This window comes from Micropterus salmoides, unplaced genomic scaffold (genome assembly GCF_014851395.1).
Source record: "Micropterus salmoides isolate LMB-PRFRI ecotype aquatic unplaced genomic scaffold, ASM1485139v1 Ms_hic_scaffold_1928, whole genome shotgun sequence".
NCBI lineage: Eukaryota > Metazoa > Chordata > Actinopteri > Centrarchiformes > Centrarchidae > Micropterus > Micropterus salmoides.
Window position 1 is genome coordinate 3,069 of NW_024041071.1, and position 20,993 is coordinate 24,061.

The window sequence follows — 20,993 nt, forward strand, 5'->3', positions numbered from 1 at the left end:
CATTGAATTTAATATATCATTGTGAGGTGGTGGAAGAAGCACTCAGATATTTTGGTAAAGATGGGGCTTATTTTTTTTTACTTGTGAATTTCACTAAGCAATCGATAAAGTTTTATTAAAGTATTTTAACAATACATCATAATTTATTTGTTGATTATATATTTTATTATTAATCTGAATATGCAAATAACCAGTTACTATCGCTGACAAATACATGTAGTGGAGTAAAAAGCAAAACATGTCGCTCTTAACTGTAGTAACAGTAAAAAAGTAAAAGTATAAAGTGGCATATAATGGAAATACTCATGTAAAATACAGGTAGGCTACCTCAAACTTGGACTAAGACAATACTTGCGGTACTTTCCACCACAGATGTCATAAGTGTTCTAATAATAGAGGGACAAAGACAAGCTTCCTGCATATGTTCATGTATTTGTGTCTGCATGCACACCTTAACATGCTTCACATGGCATGTGCACGTGAGCGTCTGAGTGTGTGAAAATGGGGCTCGATAGTCCGCAACAGAAATCAAGGAAGACCAGTCTGCAGCCGAGAATTCAGACAAGCTGCAGATCAAAACAGACTCACATCTTAAGCACCTTATTCTGTATAGTTTCCCTGTGCATTATCTGGAGTGATTGTGTGATACTGAGAAAATATGTGCTGAGATTTAAGTGTTAGAAAAACAAAAACAAACAAACATATTTGTAATTCACAGATGAGGAAATATCCAAACATTGAAAGGAATAATAAGCTTTCTCTACCCGAACAGTTATTATCAGTGTGCCTTGTTGCACATACATTGATGCCATCCTGGACAGCAGTTTATGAATTTTCATTGTGAACTTCCTAGCTGCCTATTTGTCTTTAATCTGAGCAGCAGTGAAACAGGCTGTATGATGATAAAGTCATCTACGGATAAACACCTCCATAACAAGTAAACAGCACTTAGTGGTATTTTTTTTTGGTCACAAGAGCTTTTTTTCCTGCCCAGCAGGGAGCATTCAAAAGAACACTAAAGCCCATTGAGTCAGTCATTAATTGTCAGTGGTCCAACTTCTAAAGGAAGTGAAGCAAATTTGATTCAGGCAATTTCAAAGTGGATCATACAAAAGAAAATATTTGTCCAAGTAATAAATATAAGTATGCAAATTAAGAGCCAAGCCTATTCAAGAAAGACACACAAATTACAATATAAAACCTTCACACATTTCAGGCTATAAATAAAAAGTTAAATAAAGCTTCCTGTAAAAGTGTGATAAACGAGACTACTTAAAATACACTTTAAAATGTTATTACATAGGATACCTTTTTACTTTACCTAATTTGTACACCATGTGAGGATATAAAGATGTTTGTACACCTTATGAAGATATAAAGATGTAGTGCCACCCTCAGGTAGAACTTGTTTATCCTGATCGGTCAAAGTAAAACAACGTGGTCTTTGCGTTTTCATGCCAGTAATGCAGGCTACACATGTCACAACCATAGTCTACAGGAGATGATGGACATTTAACCCCCCAAATTTCTTAAATTTAAAGAAAAGTGTTCCCCACGGAGCATGACGGGAGCAGAGAAAAGTTTTAATAACCAATCAGAGAACGGATGACTCGCTTTACCCGGAAGTAATACTTCACAACAAAAAATTGCCGGGAAATAAGGGAGGCTGCTGAAAAAGCAACGGGAACAATATTTCTGAGAAACGGATTAATAGTTTGTTTGTCTTTAGACTAAACAACTTACCGGGTCTCTGGTTGTACTGTGCACCTGTCCAGGCCGATATGGACGAATATGACGAACTCTTCGAGATACAGGACGACTTCGAGGACCAGTTCGCCGACGAGCTGGAAGTGTTGGCTCAGATGGAGGGTGAGGAACCACTAACGTTAGCTAACAGACTTTATAACTTGAGTTTAAACTGTTATATTAATCTCCACTCACCTTGCTATCTTCATCATAAAACACACACGGACCCCAGCTGTCTCTGTTTGCTCCGTTGGAGCATCGGAGGTAATTACACTGAAGCAACTGTCAGCTCATATATTAAATCTTTTAAAAATAATTCTTGGACAAATCTAACTTAGCACTCACTTTGGTAGGCAACACACGAGTGCATCATTGTCCATGCGTAAGATTAACCCATTAACATCCAGATTGCATTGATCATTTCCTCTCTAATTTGCTGTAAGGTTGTAAAAATATAATTAATCCACGCTGTTTGACGCTATTTTGTCCGTCAGTTCTATCTCTTCCTTGGTGTGAGAACAATTTTTTATTTGGTTTCATGTTGACAGAAAAAAAATACACACCTTTATTCCCTCATTCACTCACCTCAACATACACACACACACCCACACACACAATGAAAACAATCTAACAATTTTCAAACTATATCTAATCCTCTCATACCCCTCCCTATTGAGTGAACCTGTTCTGTGGGTTTTAATAATGTGTGGCTGCCCACAGCCCTTGTGTGGAACACAGAGCTGGGCAATATGTCCCACAGGGCTTGGCGATGGGGCCAAAAATGTTATTGCAATAAAATATTTCATATGATTCCATATCAATAATTATCACAATAAATATCACAATAACAACAAGCAAAAATTATTATTTTATTATTTTAGTCCCTCTTCCTCAACAAAATAAATATCTTGATAGGAAAAAAAAGTGCTAATTTGTTCATCAAACATTTATTGAACATTTGTTATATTGTTGGAAAATGAAATTGCAACAATTATCATTATTTTTTTATTGCCCAGAGCTAGTGGGACAGAGGGATTGAAGTGTTTAAGGTAGACTTCAAAAGTGATCTCCAAGCCTATTATGATGTGTTGTCTTTATTTGTTTAGCTCAAGTAATCATTTAGTCAAACAAATGTCAGAAAGTTGTGAAACCTGCCTGTCACAACTTCCCAGAGCCAGAAGTTAGATTAATAAAAATTTTTTCTGGCTGTACAAAATCCAAACGAAAGATTAATTTATTATCAAAAATGTTATCAGTTATTTTTGTATTGATTGTGTTACCAACGTATCACTTCAACATTAATTATATGTGTGTGCATTTGCTTGAATGGCTTAGAGGACTCAGGACATCAGAAGCAGGGTCCAGGAGACAGCGTTGCTGACATAGAGCACCTGCTGGATGATCAGCCCATCAGTGAGTTCACAAGTGTTTTTGTCCCTGTTGTGTTTGTTTGTTGCTGTAAGTTTGTACCTTAAATCCGACTTTGTCCTTGCAGCCCCAAAGGCGAAGCGGCAGAAGCAGGATGCAGGAGTGGCCAAGCGACTTTTCAACTCACAGCAAACTCAAGAGAGCAAAGCCCCGGCACAGGGTGATGACATCACACCGCCGTCCTCCCCAGAGCAGTATGAACCCACTCACACTTTTAGGTAAGAGGTGCATTGACCAGTGTTAAACAGTGTCAGCTGCCAGGGGAAACGGTCCATGTTATGGAATGTGATGAGGGAAAACGAGACATCAGTAGAATGCAGACATTTTGTGCATTAGCTCTGCAGGACATCACAAGGATGAAACATGGGAGTGTGATGTTTATAGAGACACGAAAGCTCTCGCCTGACCTGTAGCTGGTGACACATCACTGGTGTAGACCATTAAACTGCCATTTTGTTCAAACACTTTTTAAAGTTTGTATCTTTTGCATTCATTCAATTCAGTCAATTAATCATTTGATAGACAGAAAATCAGTTGGTCAGCATATTACACACAGTTCCAAGAACAATTACAGGAAATTAGAAATCGACACACAGCTAAAAACAAGGACAACAAAGCTGAACAAAGTTTATTTAAAATAAACATTTAACTATTATGTATATACAAGTAGATGAAAAATAGGTGTGTGTGTGTGTGTGTGTACAAATAAAAAGCAACAATGAGCAACAACATACAATGTCTATATACAGTCAAGCATTTCTGTAAATTGTAAACAAATGGTGCAAAGGAATAAATAATGAATGGGTAATGAAATAGAATACTTCATTTACATGAAGAGTGGTTATGTACAGTATCTGCATGTATACATGTCTATATACAGCATGCAAGATTTATATTGACAGTTACAAAAAATCCAAACATTTGCTCTTTACAACATGTCAGATCTGAGGATTTGATTGTTGCTCAGACAAAAAGTAGAACTATAAAGACATAATATCGGCCTGTTGTAGCACGTGGTGAACATTTATCATTATTTATATTTTAAAAATTGAACCAGCCTTTGATACACAGTACAGCAGATTTCTGAACATGTTTTGTGTGTTTTAGGTCTACCCCAGCTGTGTTGGATATCAGTGGCTTTGCTGAAATCCTAGAGACGCCCAGGCGACTTCCCACAGTGGCGCCAGCATCACTGCATGTGCTGAGGAGGCCTCCTTTAGAGGGAGACTACATCAGTGTGACAGACTCATCGGGGAGTCGGGTGTACCTCAGACAAAAAGAAGACGAAGGGACAAAGGTTAAACTCCTCAGCAGTTAATCATCTGTGATGTTCAATATTAAACAAACATTTTGGGCTGGTCTTAACCCTGATTTACTGTCAGCATACATACCTCCAGTGTGCTGGGCCTATATATGATGTATTTATTTGCATTCATCTGTGTGTGTGTGTGTGTGTGTGTGTGTGTGTGTGTGTGTGTGTCTCCAGGTAGTGGACTCCAGAATGGAACCAAACTCCCATGGTGCACTGGGGCTGCTGGCGGTGCCAATACGTGTGTTGAGAGAACAAGAGGCAGAGAAGGTGAGTGACCAGGCTGCAGTTGTTTGTGTATAATCGCCAAGTAGCATGCACATAACCACACTGTTGATTCTCAGTAATCACAAGTGCTAATGGTTTAATCAGTTTCCCTAAATCCAAACATTTTGATTATGATTAGACAAATACACCGACCCAAAGAATTGAGTTTATCTGCTGCCAAAACAACATTGTGATATTGTTATATTATGTCTGATTGAGCAATCTCATGTTGTAATGAGTGAATGTTTACATCATTTTAAGTTACAAGCCTGCAGCTTTAAATAACAATTAATACACTAATTCATTTGACAAATGAATAACATACACACACACACACACACACACACAGTGATTCACTTATTGTACTTTTAGATTTATTTATTATTATTATAAATTAATTGCACAACAGCATGAGATTGTCGAGATTGCAAAGTTCAAATGTCTTCTTTCTTTGAAATCATGCAGCGTCACCAGCAGGTTGTGGAAGAATCTCTGCAACTTACAGAGGTGCTGGCCAGGTAACTCACAACCCGTCTGTCTCTCACACATGTACACACTGATGCATCAAAAATCTGATTCCATTGTTTTTTGTTTTTTTTAATGTCACATTTCAGAAGCGTGAACGAGGTGTTTGTTCAGCCTGAAAGCAGAGACGATGAAGAGAAGGACGATCCTGAAGACACAGAGGGCCGAAACTCTCGACTCTGGGTGGACAGATTCTCTCCCCGACACTACACAGAGCTTCTCAGTGATGATGTAAGTAATGTTTAGTGTTTCTGTATAACTTATCGCACATGTCTACATACATGCTAAGTGAATGATAAGTCCAAGTATCCTACACTGATGCCAGTTGTGTGGGACTGTTTCATTGTAGTTCACCAACCGCTGTCTGCTCAAGTGGTTGAAACTTTGGGACACCGTTGTGTTCGGAAGAGAGAGGAAGGCCCGCCCTGCCAGGTCTGAAAGACAGGCTCCCACCCTGAACTCATTCAAACCCAATCAAGCAAATCAGAATCCAAATCGCTTCAAGAGCAAGATTGAGATGACTGAGGAGCTACTGGATGCTGAACTGGACCAGTACAAACGACCCAAATTCAAGGTAACCACACCTGCATGTCAATACAATTTCACCTTAATGAGGCCTTAGTTGTTATTCAAAACATGATTTATTTTGATCTTTCTTTAGGTGGCATTGTTGTCTGGTCCTCCAGGTTTGGGGAAGACCACCCTGGCCCACATCATAGCAAAGCATGCTGGGTATAATGTGGTGGAAATAAATGCCAGGTTAGACAAACCTAATAATGACATAATGATAGTAGTAAATCTTAAGAATTAGGTTTGCAGTAATCCTCCTGTGGTGACCTCAGTGGTACTGTTGATGTTTTTGCAGTGATGATCGCAGTGCAGAGGTGTTCCAGAAACGCATCGACACAGCAACTCAGATGAAGTCCGTTTTAGGAGCCAATGAGAGGCCGAACTGCCTCATTATTGATGAGATTGATGGAGCACCTGCTGTATGTTCTGGACACTTAAAGTCATTAACAGCAAAATAATTGATTTCAGTGTTAATGCACTCCTTCAACCCTGGTTATAAATGTCTTTCTTTTCCTTCATCTGTGGTGTTCGACAGGCTGCAATCAACATTCTGTTAGCAACTCTGAACAGGAAAGACGGACACGGCGGGGAGGCTGGCACAGAGACTGCAAAGAAGAAAAAGAAGAAGGAGTCCATCCTGCTTCGACCAATCATTTGCATCTGTAACGACCTGTAAGAGAGACTGTGGTGTTGAACAATAGCATCAAATTGTACATTTTTGTAAATTTGGAAGCTGTCTGTGTTGATTTTAAGTTTTCTTTGCAGCCATTTTCTGATCACCTCTTTTTCATTCTAGTTATGTTCCAGCTCTCAGACCTCTCAGGCAGCAGGCCTTCCTCCTGACTTTCCCCCAAACGCAGCCTTCCCGCCTCGCACAGAGACTGTCAGAGGTCAGCTCACACACACACACACACACACACACACACACACACACACACACACACACACACTTACAGTAACACATAGGAGTACACAAGCATTTTCGAACACACTAAAAATGTAGGTTTACATTGAGTTTTTGTGTGCAGATCTCACTCCGGCAGGGGATGAAGGCAGACACAGGCACTCTGATGTCACTGTGTGAGAAGACTGATAATGACATCAGGTCTTGCATCAACACACTACAGGTGAGTGGCAGTACTGTGAAGGACAGCACGAGCTGTTCAGTAGTAGACAGTATTATAACATCACAGCATGCATTCTTGTCTCTACAGTTCCTCCACGGTCGCGGCCACAAGCAGGTGGACTCCAGAACCATCCAGTGTATCTCTGTGGGGCAGAAGGACCAGAACAAAGGCTTGTTCCATCTGTGGCAGGAGATCTTCCAGTTGCACCGAACAAAAAGGTAAGGTATATTATAGGTATATTTATAGTAGTCATAAGTCTGTCCTTTCTCTTGTCTGTGACAGACTTTCATTTTGTACTTTGATCTGTGAGCAGTAATGAGAACAGGGCAACGTCGTCACAGAAAAGAGAGTAAATAAAAAGACACTCCAGTTTTTTTTGCAAATTTCAACTTGTCTCACCTTTTGAATCAAAGGTTGATATGGTCTTACTGTATTTGTTACCTCTCTCTGCCTCTGTTTTGTCCTTGTTCTTTCAGGAAACGTATTGGTGAGGGGTTTGAGGAGGCACCAGGGTCAGGAGGTGGAGCTCAGAGGTTTCAGCACATTCTACACTTGGCTTTATCTACTGGAGAGTATGAAAAGGTTTCTCAGGTAATCAACACTCCTTCCTCATATATTACTTATAGATATATGAAACATGCCCCATGATTTACTCGCATCAAAAAGAATATTCTGAAACAACATTTAAGCTTTACTGTATATTCATGGATAGTAAAACACTACATTATAATATCTTAGGTGTGATATTATCACTTTTTTTCTCAGGGTCTGTATGATAATTATCTGTCCATGCGTGTGAGGGACCCCAACCTGCAGAGTGTATGTGAGGCTCTGGAGTGGCTGTCGTTCTCCGATAGGCTGAACCAAGAGATTCTGCACGGGCAGAACTTCTCTCTCATGAGATACCTGCCCTTCTTGTCCGTCTCATTCCATTTCCTGTTTGCCCACACGCACGTGCCCCGCCTCAGCTACCCCCACAGCCAACACGAGGTACCAATCAACTACATGCACAATTGAGAAGCAATGTGATGAAAACATACAAAACTGAAGAGCACATTAAATTGGATGAAGACAAATAAAATAAGCAACGAATAGAAAAACAAACAAACATAAAAACAAGAATCAAAGACCAAACACATACAGAGATGTTTTAGGCAGGGAAATCTGGATGATAACAACTGAGATATCACTCCTGAGTCATTTTTGTGTCCCCTCCAGGCCTCTTCACGGCTCCTCAGTAGCAAGAACGCCTTGTCCACCATGTTGGCTGACATTCCAGCATGCATCAGAACGAGGATCAGCCAGCTCAGCCTGACCCTTGATATTCTCACACTGCTCCTCGACATCATCTGTCCCAGACTGCGGCCTGTATGTAAAAGCACATACAGTTTATCTGTGAATGTGTCTGTTTGTAAATGTTGGAACTGGGCCCCCGGGTATTGCAGCAATGCATCTATATATCATGTGTGGACCTGCCAGAAAATACAGATGGATTTATATGATTGCAGTGATTACTTCAATGAGTTATTTCTGTGGCAGTGCATTTAAGCATTTAGTAATACCCTGGTTGCTTCAGTTACAGAGAAATATTAATTTAACTATATGTTTATTATTGAAGTTGTTGAACTGGACTGCATTATATTGAGAGGGAGGAAGAATATTAGAAATACATTTTAATATAGTAATCTTTGTGGCAGAACAAATTGTATTCGATTGCATTAACTTGTGTACCTAAGAAAGTGGCCAGGGAGTGAATTTTAGGTGAAGAAGAGTAATATAGGCACATCACGCCGGTGCTAGGCTATCAGAAAATAGTGTCAATGAAAAAAAACCCATCCTACTCAGATTTTTGTCAGGTCAGGGCAAGTAATAATGCTATCATTATTAAACTTTTGTGCCATGGAGTAAGTGTGCAGGTGTACCCCTTTTATTGCAACACTTGATTGTATTTTGCCAAATGTAGAGAGATGCGTTGCTACAAATGTAATTTTCTAATGTTTGTATTTAAAATAAATTCCACTAATTGTACTGGTATGGTGACAGAAGTCACAGCGGGGTACATCTCAACCTCAGCAAATAATAACAAATGTGTCTCTGCTAAAAACTAGTTGTGGTAGTAATTGTCAGTCTTCTTGTGAAATTGTTTTGTTTTGTTTTTTTTGTGATGAGAGTAAACTAACCACTAAATGTTGTCCTAAAACAAACACCATGGAACGTTGATTAAAAATAAACAAAACTATGATTTTACTCACAATTTCTCTTAACAAATTATGTGCACACAGGATTAAGAGTCTAATTTTAGTAGTTTGGACAGTTTAAGGTTTGATTTTTCACTCTAAATATGCATTAGGTGTTTTTCTTTTAGTGAATCCTTTATGCATGTGTTGGTGCATCAAACTCAGGACAGCGGGATAGCTGATAAGGTTGGGTGTATGAAGCATGGTGTGTGAGTTGTGATGAATTTTAGATATTGGTATGGGTCGGGTTTTATAAGAAACAAATATTATGTATAATGCCAGTCTAATCTCAAATCCTGTGTGTTTCTTGCAGGTAAATCCGCAGCTGTTCAGCAGCAGAGAGAAAGAGCAGATGCGAGAGCTGATTGATACCATGCTGGCATACAACCTCTCATACAGGCAGGACCGCACCCCCGAGGGACACTACACGTACATGCTGGAGCCGTGAGTACACACACACACACACACACTGAGGTGTTGAAGGTCACTGTTCTTGTCCACACTGTGGTTCTCTGCATGGAGGCTTAGTGAATAAGCTCCTCAACACCTGGTGTGTGCTTGTGGGTGATGGTAGTAGTGTGGGAGCAGAGTAGCAGGCTGCAGGTGGATGGACGGAGAGATGAATGGATGGGTGAATGAGGGTTGAATTGTTAGAGCAGTGAAATTAGGAGGAAAGAAGTTTAAAGAAAGCAAGAGACAATCTGATATATTGAGGTATGTTTAAATTAAAAGACTAAACTGAAAGGAGCTGAACTGAGCACATTTTGGTTCAAACACTTCACGCTTTAATGTGGGAGATCGTCGTTCATCTTGGACCTTCATGTGAGGACAGCAGACACTCTGGTTTATGTTGAATGGAATAACTAGCTGTGCATCTCAGTCATGCCGGCCGAGGGTGAGGAGCATGGCTCCTTCCTGCAGGCTCGCTGTGAGACGGTGCTGGTCACCAACGACTGGGGCCTGCCTCTAGTCTTAGCTCTACTGCTGCTTCTTCTGATCTACGCCTTCCTGTACCTGCCTTCTCAAGCTCACCACAACACCACACTCTGATACCTCATGGAGAAAGACGTAGAACACAATTGTGGATATAAACATTTAACATCACAGACAGCGGATACGCCCAGTCAGAATCATTTGATTGGACACCTTTTTTTTTTTTGGGACACTGTTGTTGATTGGTCAGACTGTGGCAGAATTATTAACACTGCCTGGTTTTGGAGGCATTGAGTAGGGAGAGACATACAGAAAAATCTTATTCATATAAAATCTGTCTGTTTTTTGAGCCAAAAGACATTTAACACCTTTAATCATTATTTGCTTTAATGTGGAACTTTCTCAGTGCCCTCACTAGACGGGAATGCAGTCACGCCTATATTTGCAGTTATATTTGTTTTTACACTAAGAGAGAGCAAAATGTAAGTAACTTAAAGGTAAATAAATGTACATGTATTGTAAATTATACCTAATTTGTAGTAAAAGATTGATACAGATATCCTAGATGATGTGATTATCTGTACACCTCTGATAAGTAAACAGTTACTGTAAAAGTGTTAGCTAGAGGTTAAACTACTTAATATTAGCTGCATAGTGAATAATCCAATTTGAGTTCCAAGCTCTTTTATTCGATTTTGTCAAGTTCTGATGATAACACGGCTGATATTTTATAGAGATGACTTGCAATAAATAGCTCACAGTCACATAGACTGGTATTATCTTTAGTTATATTTAGGTCCATCAGGCATCAAGTGAGAGTTTACAGGGCATGTGCTGTGTGTGTGTGTGTGTGTGTGTGTGTGTGTGTGGGAGTGGGAGAAAGATGGAGATCACCAGTAAGAGGATTAAGGTTTTAGAAAATGACAGATTCAGGGTTTTAGTCTGGAAAACATGGCACCAAAAGTGGAAGCTTTTTGTTATTTTGTTTGTCATCTGACATGGTTCACCTCTGTGTCAGCTAAATGCTGTTAAAGCGTGCGTTAGTGTAAATTCTGTTCTTGTTTATGTAGAGCTATTTACTTTGCATGTGTTTTTGCAGGCGTGTTGAGGAGGTAGTGAGGTTTCCGAGCCTGCCTCCACGACGTCAGCTGACGTATCAGGCCAAACAAACCATCAGCAGAGAGATGGAGCTAGAGAAGATGAGGAGAGCCGAGCAACTGATGCTCCAACGAAATCCTGCAGCGGTGAGACTTCAGATACACGTTGTACCCAACAGAGTGTGGGTTTGTTCTGTACAGTAGAGCCTGTAAATAATCACATGACCATGTGTGTGTTAATTATCTAATGTGTTAATAATCCGCTGTGTCCGTGTGATGCAGAAAGAGGAAGAAAAAAAGAGTGCTGGTCCTAAACCAACCAGGAACCATCAGCAGAGGCTGGAAAACATTGTCAAACTGACGACAGTGGAGATCAGGGTGAGACACACACACACACACACACACACACACACACACACACACACACACACACACACACAAAAGAAGACATTACATTGATATACTTTGAATCCTTGGAGATGCATCCCTAACTTTAACTACAGTCAGTACATACCTAATCACAACCTTGACCCTAAACAAAAAACTAATTTGGTGGTTTTCCTGGCTGGGACAAGCTTTTCATCCACACATGGGGAAGTGAATCTATCATAGTGTGACTGAATAGAGTTTTCTACCAACCATTTTGATATAAAGCCTCCATTAGGGTTAGTCATGAAGTAGAATTAAATGAATGAATCTATGTTTAACCTTAATTTTATCAATTTACATTCTATTTTGACAACTTAGACTGAATGCAGTTGTTCAAGTCACTCTCCAGTCAAAACATGTGTTTTTCTTATAATTACTTCACTGTGCAAAATGATGTAGCCCAGGGTTTCCATTTTTTTGTGTTGTACATTTTTAATAATGTTTCACCACTTAAAAAACAATAATTTACATTGAACTACATCTTGTGTTTTCAAACATCAAATTGTAAGAAATAAAAAATATAAACTGAAATCCTCACACTAAAAACCCTGTTAAATATAATAATAATAATAATAATAATAATAATAATAATCTTTATTTGTAGAGCACTTTTCAAAAACATGTTACAAAGTGCAAAGACAACAATACCCAAAACACAACAATAAAAGCAAGAAAACATTGAAAAGACCAAAATACACGTTTAAGATAAATATAAAATAAATGAAATAAAATTAAAGGGATAAAATAAAGTCAAATAAGATCGTGAAAGGCTCTCTTATAAAAGTATGTTTTAAGAAGGGACTTAAAAGAGTTCACTGACTCAGCCGACCTGATTTCCTTGGGCAGGCTGTTCCAGAGCCTCGAGGTCCTGACTGCAAACGTTCTGTCCCCTTTAGTTTTCAGTCGAGACTCTGGAACAGACAACAGACCTCTGCCCGAGGATCTCAAGGTACGTGCTGGTGTGTATGGGACTAAAAGGTCAGAAATATAACAAGGCGAGAGGCCATGAAGAGCTTTAAAAGTGATCAATAAAATTTTAAAGTAAATTCTAAAACATACTGGGAGCCAGTATAATGAAGCTAACACAGGGGTGATGTGGTTATATTTCTTTGTTCTGGTTAAAAGCCTGGCAGCTGAGTTCTGGACAGTCTGGAGTCGATCAGTAGATTTTTGTGAAAAGGCTGTTGCAATAATCGAGGCGTGATGAGACGAAGGCGTGTAAAATGGTCTCGATGTCCTTAAAAGTTAACATAGATCGAATTTTTGCTATATTTCTAAGTTGATGAAAACATGATTGAACAAGCTTTGTGGTGTGTTGCTCGAAATTTAAATTACTATCAAACCAGACACCAAGGTTCTTTGTAAAAGGCTTAATGTGATTTACTAGGGAACCAGCAGATGGCAGTATTTGTTTTGCCATCTGCTGGTTCCCTAGTAAATCACATTAAGACCCAATGACCAGGATTTCTGTTTTGTCTGAGTTCAGCTGGAGGAAATTATTTGACATCCATTTTTTAACTTCACAAAGGCAGTCAGTAAGTGAACTCAGTATTCCAGTGTTTGTGGATCTGACGAGCAAGTACATTTGTGTGTCATCAGCATAAATATGAAAGGAAATGCCATGTTTATGGATAATATGTCCAAGGGGAAGCAGATACGAGGTAAACAAAATGGGTCCTAAGACCGACCCCTGAGGCACACCATATTTAACTGGACAGAACGAAGAGACAAAGATGTTTACAGACACGCAAAACTTCCTATTTGACATGTAGGATGAAAACCATTCTAGGGCAGTACCAGAGATCCCCACCCAGTGCCTCAGTCTGTCTAACATGATGTTGTGATCAGTGGTGTCAAAAGCAGCGCTAAGGTCCAGGAGTACCAGGACTGAGCACATGCCTTCATCAGCAGACATTAAAAAGTCATTGGTGACTTTAAGCAGGGCAGTCTCAGTGCTGTGATACTTTGTGAAACCAGACTGAAACTTTTCAAATAATTCTTTCTAGAATCTTTGCAATAAAAGGCAGTTTTGAAATTGGTCTAAAATTTTGTGGGAGGGAGGGATCTAAACCAGGTTTCTTAAAAAGCGGGTTCACGCAAGCCGTTTTAAAATAATCAGGGACACAACCAGTAGATAGGGAGCTGTTAAAAACAGAGATCAAATGGGGGCCAACAGAATCCATTACTTTCACTACAAACTTTGTAGGTATTACATCAAGTGGGCTGGAGGACACACTCATTTGTGATAGTGTTTTTAAACCATTATAGCTGGTGAGATACAGAGCAAGATTTATCAGTGTAGATGGAGCTCAAAGATACATTTTAATCCTCAACATAGTTCAAGATAAAAATTAGCTAATTTTAATTTTGAATAAAACATAAAAAAATGTCTTTAACTCTTCAGTTTTTTTTATTGATTAGTGATTTTGAGGTCAATATTTTTCTGCAAATCCACATACCCTTTTTTTCAGATGCCGGGGGGGGGGCATGAAAACAATGTGACATTGTGTAGCTTCAAACCTCCAGGGGAGGTGTGCTCGATGTCTTGATAAACTGTACGTAGAAAACACTGCAAGATGACTTTTCAGAGACTGGCCATTTACACAGCTAGTTTTCATTAAATAGTTGTCAAGGATTTGTGGGGGTTCTTTGGTTATTTGAGTACCTAGGTGGTTGAAGATGAAGCACACACTTTCTACCAGTATTTGAGCTTCTCACAGTTGAAAGTGTTACGTGATGCCTGTAGGTGGAGCCAGAGAGGAGTAGTCAGCATCTTTTTGCACCGGGTTTGCACAGAATATCACAGCCTCTGTGGATGAACTGCAGAGATATACTAATTCAGTAATAGGCTGTGTTTCATTAGTAGTTTCACTACAATTACTCATTCACTTCTCCTCAGCCCTTAGTATTATACAACAACATACTTTGCACGGAGGCCACAAACCTAACCTTTAAATCTCATCTGGCCTTGTACACTTTCAGCACCAAACTATTATGGATCCACTGCCAGTTGTTGGCATAGCACTGTACTACTTTTTACTAATCATCAGAAATACAGATTCTTTTCAATGAGGCGAAGGCGTCTTCTACGCATAAATGCAATACGTCTGTAACAGTTTCTGATTTAGACATTTCTATTTGTGATCTGTATCATGATTATCATAACTGTAATTGCTACAGGTTTATGATATCTTGCAAAACAACAGTTTCCCCACGCGTTTATGGATATCTTTGGGAATAAAGAAGTAACAGAACAACAATCTTATGTAACTATTAACTGCAGTTAGTTGCATGACATTTACAACATATCAAGCTATGAATTAAATTTTAAGAACTAACTAGGCAACAAATTTATGTACATTACTGCCCCCTAACCATGGATGTATTTTCTAGCAACAAATTTATGACTGCAATGCATTGTGGGTGATATATACACCTCTGGAGTGACCATCGTTGTTGACGTGCTCCCTCGGCCCTCCGGGGGTCGCTCTCACTGAGTTCACAAGTTTTTTTCTGACAAATGGAACACACTTGTCGTGGCGGCTTGGATTCCCCCGAGGGCAAGTGCCGAGGGGAAGTCAACCGGGGCATGCTGAGCGACTAATGAAACGCAGCCATAGTGACAGAGAGAGTGAACCTCTAGAGGGCAGAAATGAGGATAATTAGAAGCCACTGGGTTACAGTCCCTAATGGTGAAACTGGGAAATTAGGCTAATGAGAGGGTGTGAGTGTGTGCATGCATGTGAGGCTTGTTGAGGACAGTGTTCCTGACTAACTTCATCCTCCTTGTCACTCTGTGTTTGTGTTCTGCAGCCGGAGGTGGATTTCTTTGGTCGAGCTGTTGCCCCCAAACCTCAGAGGCCGCAGTCGTCCTCAGACACAGGTACTGTGTGACTTTGGTGCAGCTTCTTTTTTTCTGAACCTCTTGAGAACACAGGCTCTTTAGGGAAAAATGCCTTAAGGCACATCAGGTCCGAACACACCAGAGGTGATTACTGACTGTGTTATGTAACGTTACTAATTTAGAGCCCCTGCGGCAGACTGTAGGCAGGAGCACTGCCACCTGCATTTTCCCACTATAAATGCTATAATGTCATATTTCTGTTACCAACATAAAATACTTGAAATGCCTGATATACAGCTCTACTCCTTTTATATTTGACAATAAATAGCCTTCATGTAAATTTATTTATGTAAATAAAATGTATAATACTGCCTACATAACTTAGTTTGCTACATTTCTTTAAAAGTCCTATAGTCACTCTAGCTTCAAAAACATCATAAACGTTTGGAGAGAAGTTACTGGGGCTCGGCCTCCCAGTGTCTTGGTGTCATTGAAAACAAAGATGACTGCTGTGTTCAAATGCGTCGCAGTTCCACACCCAAAATAGCAAATTTGCATAAACAATAGAGGTCTTGAAGAGAAGTGAAAAGCTTGTTTGTTATGTCCCCTCCAAAATGGCCACCTGAGATAAAATACTTTCAAAATAGTGTTTTCCACTTTGCATACAGCTTTGGAAAGGCATATTGCAGTTCCTCTGTGACTTCATATCATTTTTAGTAATTGCTTTTGTTTATATTTTCAGTATTTCTCATATACATTAAGTGTAAAAACCACAGCAACTTGCTCCTATCAGCGTGGAGGAAAAAGAGGTTTTACAAATATTCTGTGAAAGACCTCTTGTTTTAATTCTCTAAAGTTTAGGTAGGCGATAAATGCGATTGCTATTCAAACACAGGTACATTTTTATTCAATTGGTAACAGGCTCCAAGTCAGTGCTCAGTGGTCGTGGCAATTATAGGTGGACCCATTAAAGCTTTCTGAAAGCACTGCATTCCCAGAATTGATCAACATGGTAATCAGGGTGGGAACGCAGAACTGTGGCTGTTTTTAGGTCAAAGCAGGAACGGTGACAGGGTTCTGCGGACTAAAACAGGCACAGCTCTACATCCTGTGTCCTGATTACTTGGTTGATTACTTCACCAAATTTGCACCATAAGATAATTTGCTTTCCTGTTAATTCTGACAAACACTCCATACTTGCATAGAAATAGAAATATAGATCTGCAATTTTCAAGTGACACCCTATTGTGAAACATGACGCTGCCACAATGTGAGAGTGAACTTTCAAAACCCAAAGGTGTTCAGGCTTTCTAATCGCATGAGAGTAATTCACTAGAGCCATATCGATTAGTTGATCAAATGAATCAGTAACAATTTTGATAATCTCTTCACACTTCAAGCAAAAATGCCAGAAACTCACTGGTTCCAGCTTCTATAATAGTCTAATACTCTTCTGTGATAATAAACTAAATATTTTTTTGGATTCAGATAAAACAAGCAATTTGAAGACATGACATTGGGCTTTGGAAAATTGTGATTTTATGTTAATGCCGAAGTAATAGTTAGTTGCAGCCCTAGATTAGTCACAGGCATTTAACTTGTTTTCAATCATTTTGCTTTCAATTTACTATTAGATTAAGTGACTAATGTTTTGAGCAATTGTCCTGAGAACCAGCGGGTCCTCTTTCTTCTTTCAATCATCCCAGTAGTGTTTTTTATTCTTTTTTTTTTTAACCTAAAAATGCCCTTTTCCTCTGTGCGTAGGTGAGAAATGTCCAGTTCTGTCTATGGGAACGGCAGTGGGCAACAGTGATGTGTGGTTCCGCTTCAACGAGGGCATGTCCAACGCTGTCAGACGAAATGTCTACATCAGAGAACTACTGTAACCCCCGAAACACACACACACATATAACTGCTTCAGTAACATCTGTATTTCTTTGTCCTGTGTTAAATCCGTCTGAATAAATCCAAAAATCCAGCTGTTAAATTCAAAACAGTCTTTTATTTTGATTGACAGTGTAAAGAGCCAATAAAAACATGTTGTTGTTGAACATTTCCCAGCAGTCCCATCAAAACAAACTCTAGAAAGCTACTCAGTGCTGTACACTCACACAGTAGTCTTCACATAAATTAAAAAGCATTCAGGAGTCTCCCAATAAATAAACATGGTAACAGCAATAGTGTGTGTGAGAGAGAGAGTTAGTTCAGCATGAAGGAGTATGGGAGTGCATGATTATGTCGTTTTTATGCATTTGTGACAGTGTGTGTGTGTGTGTATGTGTGTGTGACCATTAGAGGATCACACACTTGCCCTTCTCTACCCAGGGGTTGGCTCTCATCAGCTCAGGGTTCAGAAATGGATCTTCACAAACACAACCCTCGATCCACTTCACCAGCCTGCCAAAAAAAATAACAATACACACACCGTCAGCATGAATCTGATATGCGATACTTAAGAGAGAGAGAGAGAGAGAGAGAGAGTGTGTGTGTGCGTGCGTGCGTGTGGACAATACACACTCGGTGACAGTGATGGAGGATTTCTCTCTGTTGATTGCCAGCTGATACTGAAGGCTTTCCACTTCTCTCCTCATCTGTGGGACGTCTAACTCCTCCATGATGCTTCTGCTGTTCGGACACACAGAACAGATTGAAGCTCGAGCTGATTTAAGAGTTCGGGCACACAAGCGTCACATCAAAACTTGGTGGAAATAAAAATCAGACGTTTTGTTGTGAAAAGTGACACTGAGTTCTGCGGTCGAGTTCAGCAGCAGTAACATCTTTTAATTAGTGCATTCGACAGAAATTTTGCTTTCTCTTGAGTAGATACGTGACTTAAGTTTCACTTTTGGAAAGACGAAAATAGAGCAGAATAAACTGCAGTTTTTATTGCACAATCAGGATGTCAATATACTTCAGTGGTTCCAAACCTTTTTGGCTTGTGACTCTTTAAAACAAAACTGTATTTTCTTCTTGTATCTGCAAATGTCTACTGGATGTGACCACTTCACGCTGATTTCTCTTCACTTTATTTGAATAAGTTTAAGATGTAAAATAAGAATAAGCAGATGAAAAGTTAGTCTGAAAAATGCTTGTTTCAATGACCGTGTGAAGCGGAAATATTTTTTTGTTTTCCTCTCTTGTTAGGTCATATTTGTGACCCCTTGGTGGGAACAGCTGCTCTCTTTGATAGATTTGACAATATCTGAGAAAACCTTATAGACCAGATGGTTGCCTCCTTGGAGACCTTATTAGGACATAAATGTATAAATATAATAATAGTTACTGTCAACATGATATGTTGACCCATTAATTGAGACCACATCTAACTTGCTGTGAGTAGTTCACAAAAAAGCAATCTTAACCACTCATGTAAAGCATCAGTGCTTCCACTAGTGAAGGACATTCTCTTATTTTTTCTTCCATAGCTGAGCCCAGTAGCTTTTGGCAAACTATATTCAAAAATTAATACATATGTCAATTTATTTGGGGACTATTTTCACATGTGGATGTTCTGTTATTGGTGCTCCATTATTTAACGACAGCAGGTTGGTGTATGTGTGATTGACTCAAAATAAACAACCCATGATCATCGCAATGAAGGAACATGTCAGCCCATGTAACGGTGTGAAATTTAGTAAAGTAATAGGACACAAGTGTTAAGCAGCAATGTATTGAAGCATCAAAAGTAAAAATACTCATTGAGAAGAGTATTAGCGTATTATACGGTATGTCAAAGGTTGTCGTTGGTCCCCTTGGAAGTTAAGTCAAACCGCTTTTTTATGCTTTTGTTAGTTTTATCTATAGCACTGAAGCCTATTACAGGAGCATATAATATGTGCCATATGTAAAGTATTTATATATGCATAAATATACACTCGGTTGCTAGTTTATTAGGTTAGCTAAAACTAATGTAGTCTAATACAACATTCCTGCAATAAATCCTACCTTCATGCAGTTTAAATTGCATTATACAGACAGGTGTTTCTATCATTTTGCCCTCCTATCAATGAGGGCAAGCTAAACAACACACTCACCTCTCTGTAAAATGCAAAACAGCTGAACAGCACTACATTCTCGAAAATGATCATAGTGTTGAATCAACTTCTCTCTAAACCAGCTTCAACAAAAACTGAACCTTCATGAAGGGAGGATTTATTGCAGGACTGTAGTATTACACTGCTTTAGTTTTTGCTGGGTGTACCTAATAAACTGGCAGCCGAGTGGATACTGACTGTATTTTTGCAGAGTGACTAGTTACTGTCATAAATGTATTGTAGTATCAAGTTGCACCATGTCAAAGGTATTTGTACTCTACTGAAGTACAGTAGCTACTCGAGGAAATCCAGTTTGTTTTTACATCGCTGGCTCCTTCAGTAACTTCGGTCACTTCAGTGCGCCGGCTGCATTTGCTGGCTTTTATTTCTATTTCTTTTAAATTCTGCCCCACCCTGCCACAGCAGGAAGCGAGTGAGGGCCCAGATGAGAGTTCAGGCCGACCATGGATCAGTTTAGTCCTCCCTATTGGGAACTGCCTCCCTCCTCCTCCCCCACCCCCTCCTCCCCCCCCCCCACCACCTCCTCCCCCCTCATCCTCTTCATCGTTTTAATGGATCTAAGTAAGTCGCCTGCACGGTGCCTGTTTCCTCCACCAGCATCCATCCTGCTGGAGCCAGCTGTTCCGTGAAAATGCCTTCATCATTTAATTATATGGTCATCTAAATGCGTTACAGTGACATCAGTCTCTATCACTCAGCAATCAGGGACATTTCAGGCTACTGATGACACATTTACAGTAAATTAAATCGCATTTGACATAAACATCAGTGTGTAGGAGGATAATGCCGAGTATAGCTGGTCATTGTGTACCTAAAACATCCAAACAGCAGTTCAAACGCAGATGTATCGTGATTAGATGTGGATGGAAACGCATTAAACCCACCCCCCGCACAAACAACCGCTCTTACCGTCAGGCCTACCGGAGAGGACCGCTGGTCGATTTTGTGTGCAGCCGGCTGGTGGAGAATGCAAACGGGGCTTTGACAGCGACAATAACAGCTGAGAGTCGGCGGAGTTTCCCTGGCAGAGGAGTCCGGCTTCAGTGCAGGAGGAGGAGGAAGAGGAGGAGGGAGGAGGCTGCGTGTGTGTGTGTCGGCAGTCCGCTGCGCAGGGCACTCCCCTGCGCTCCTCTCTGGTAGCGACTGGATGCGGGATGCGCAGGGCGGAGAAAGGAGCCGCGCCGCCTGGTTTGACAGTCAAACGAGGGCTGGAGCTGAGGACGCACCTGTATGGAAATCCGGACACGCGCCGAGGCTGAGCAGAGGCAGGAAACACGCAAATGAGGACGGGCTCCGAAGGGAAAACAGCCCGGGAATTAATTTTAATTTCTGGTCACATGACCAGAGCCAATGTCGGTTTGTGTGTTTAGATTCTCCAGAGATCCCCAAGTAAAACGAAGAAATGTGAGGTTGAAGACCAAACATG

At 40.0% G+C, this 20,993-nt stretch overlaps 2 protein-coding genes across 3 annotated transcripts; one reads left to right on the forward strand and one right to left on the reverse strand.

Annotated features, from left to right (window-relative positions):
* The first annotated feature begins 1,651 nt into the window (after nucleotides 1-1,651).
* LOC119911160 (chromosome transmission fidelity protein 18 homolog) lies at nucleotides 1,652-17,506 on the forward strand. The gene is made up of 22 exons (XM_038729971.1): nucleotides 1,652-1,869; nucleotides 3,082-3,159; nucleotides 3,242-3,392; nucleotides 4,282-4,471; nucleotides 4,661-4,753; nucleotides 5,216-5,268; nucleotides 5,365-5,506; nucleotides 5,625-5,849; nucleotides 5,937-6,034; nucleotides 6,141-6,264; nucleotides 6,381-6,517; nucleotides 6,642-6,735; nucleotides 6,874-6,972; nucleotides 7,060-7,190; nucleotides 7,449-7,563; nucleotides 7,738-7,962; nucleotides 8,191-8,340; nucleotides 9,523-9,653; nucleotides 11,242-11,386; nucleotides 11,522-11,617; nucleotides 15,482-15,551; nucleotides 17,277-17,506. The coding sequence occupies exons 1-22, from the start codon at nucleotides 1,782-1,784 to the stop codon at nucleotides 17,396-17,398; spliced, it is 2,757 nt and encodes a 918-aa protein (XP_038585899.1). The 5' UTR covers nucleotides 1,652-1,781; the 3' UTR covers nucleotides 17,399-17,506.
* On the reverse strand, nucleotides 17,495-20,796 carry LOC119911161 (guanine nucleotide-binding protein G(I)/G(S)/G(O) subunit gamma-13-like). Of its 2 annotated transcripts, none has more exons than XM_038729973.1 (3): nucleotides 20,477-20,796; nucleotides 18,030-18,134; nucleotides 17,495-17,909 (listed from the first exon to the last, which is right to left on the reverse strand). In XM_038729973.1, exons 2-3 carry the CDS (start codon nucleotides 18,125-18,127, stop codon nucleotides 17,804-17,806), a joined length of 204 nt encoding a protein of 67 aa, XP_038585901.1. In that variant the 5' UTR covers nucleotides 18,128-18,134; nucleotides 20,477-20,796; the 3' UTR covers nucleotides 17,495-17,803. The 2 variants fall into 2 exon arrangements, with proteins under 2 accessions (XP_038585901.1, XP_038585900.1); XM_038729972.1 differs by having other exon boundaries at nucleotides 18,030-18,137; nucleotides 20,477-20,784.
* Nucleotides 20,797-20,993: the final 197 nt, after the last annotated feature.

Excerpts from the sequence above, each read along its gene's own strand:
- LOC119911160 (XM_038729971.1), top strand. The coding sequence starts at position 1,782 with ATGGACGAATATGACGAACTCTTCGAGATACAGGACGACTTCGAGGAC. Across the intron at positions 4,754-5,215 it reads GAGAACAAGAGGCAGAGAAG|CGTCACCAGCAGGTTGTGGA; the intron begins GTGAGTGACCAG and ends GAAATCATGCAG. Across the intron at positions 9,654-11,241 it reads TACACGTACATGCTGGAGCC|GCGTGTTGAGGAGGTAGTGA; the intron begins GTGAGTACACAC and ends GTGTTTTTGCAG.
- LOC119911161 (XM_038729973.1), bottom strand. The coding sequence starts at position 18,127 with ATGGAGGAGTTAGACGTCCCACAGATGAGGAGAGAAGTGGAAAGCCTT. Across the intron at positions 17,910-18,029 it reads TCCTCCATCACTGTCACCGA|GCTGGTGAAGTGGATCGAGG; the intron begins GTGTGTATTGTC and ends TTTTTTTGGCAG.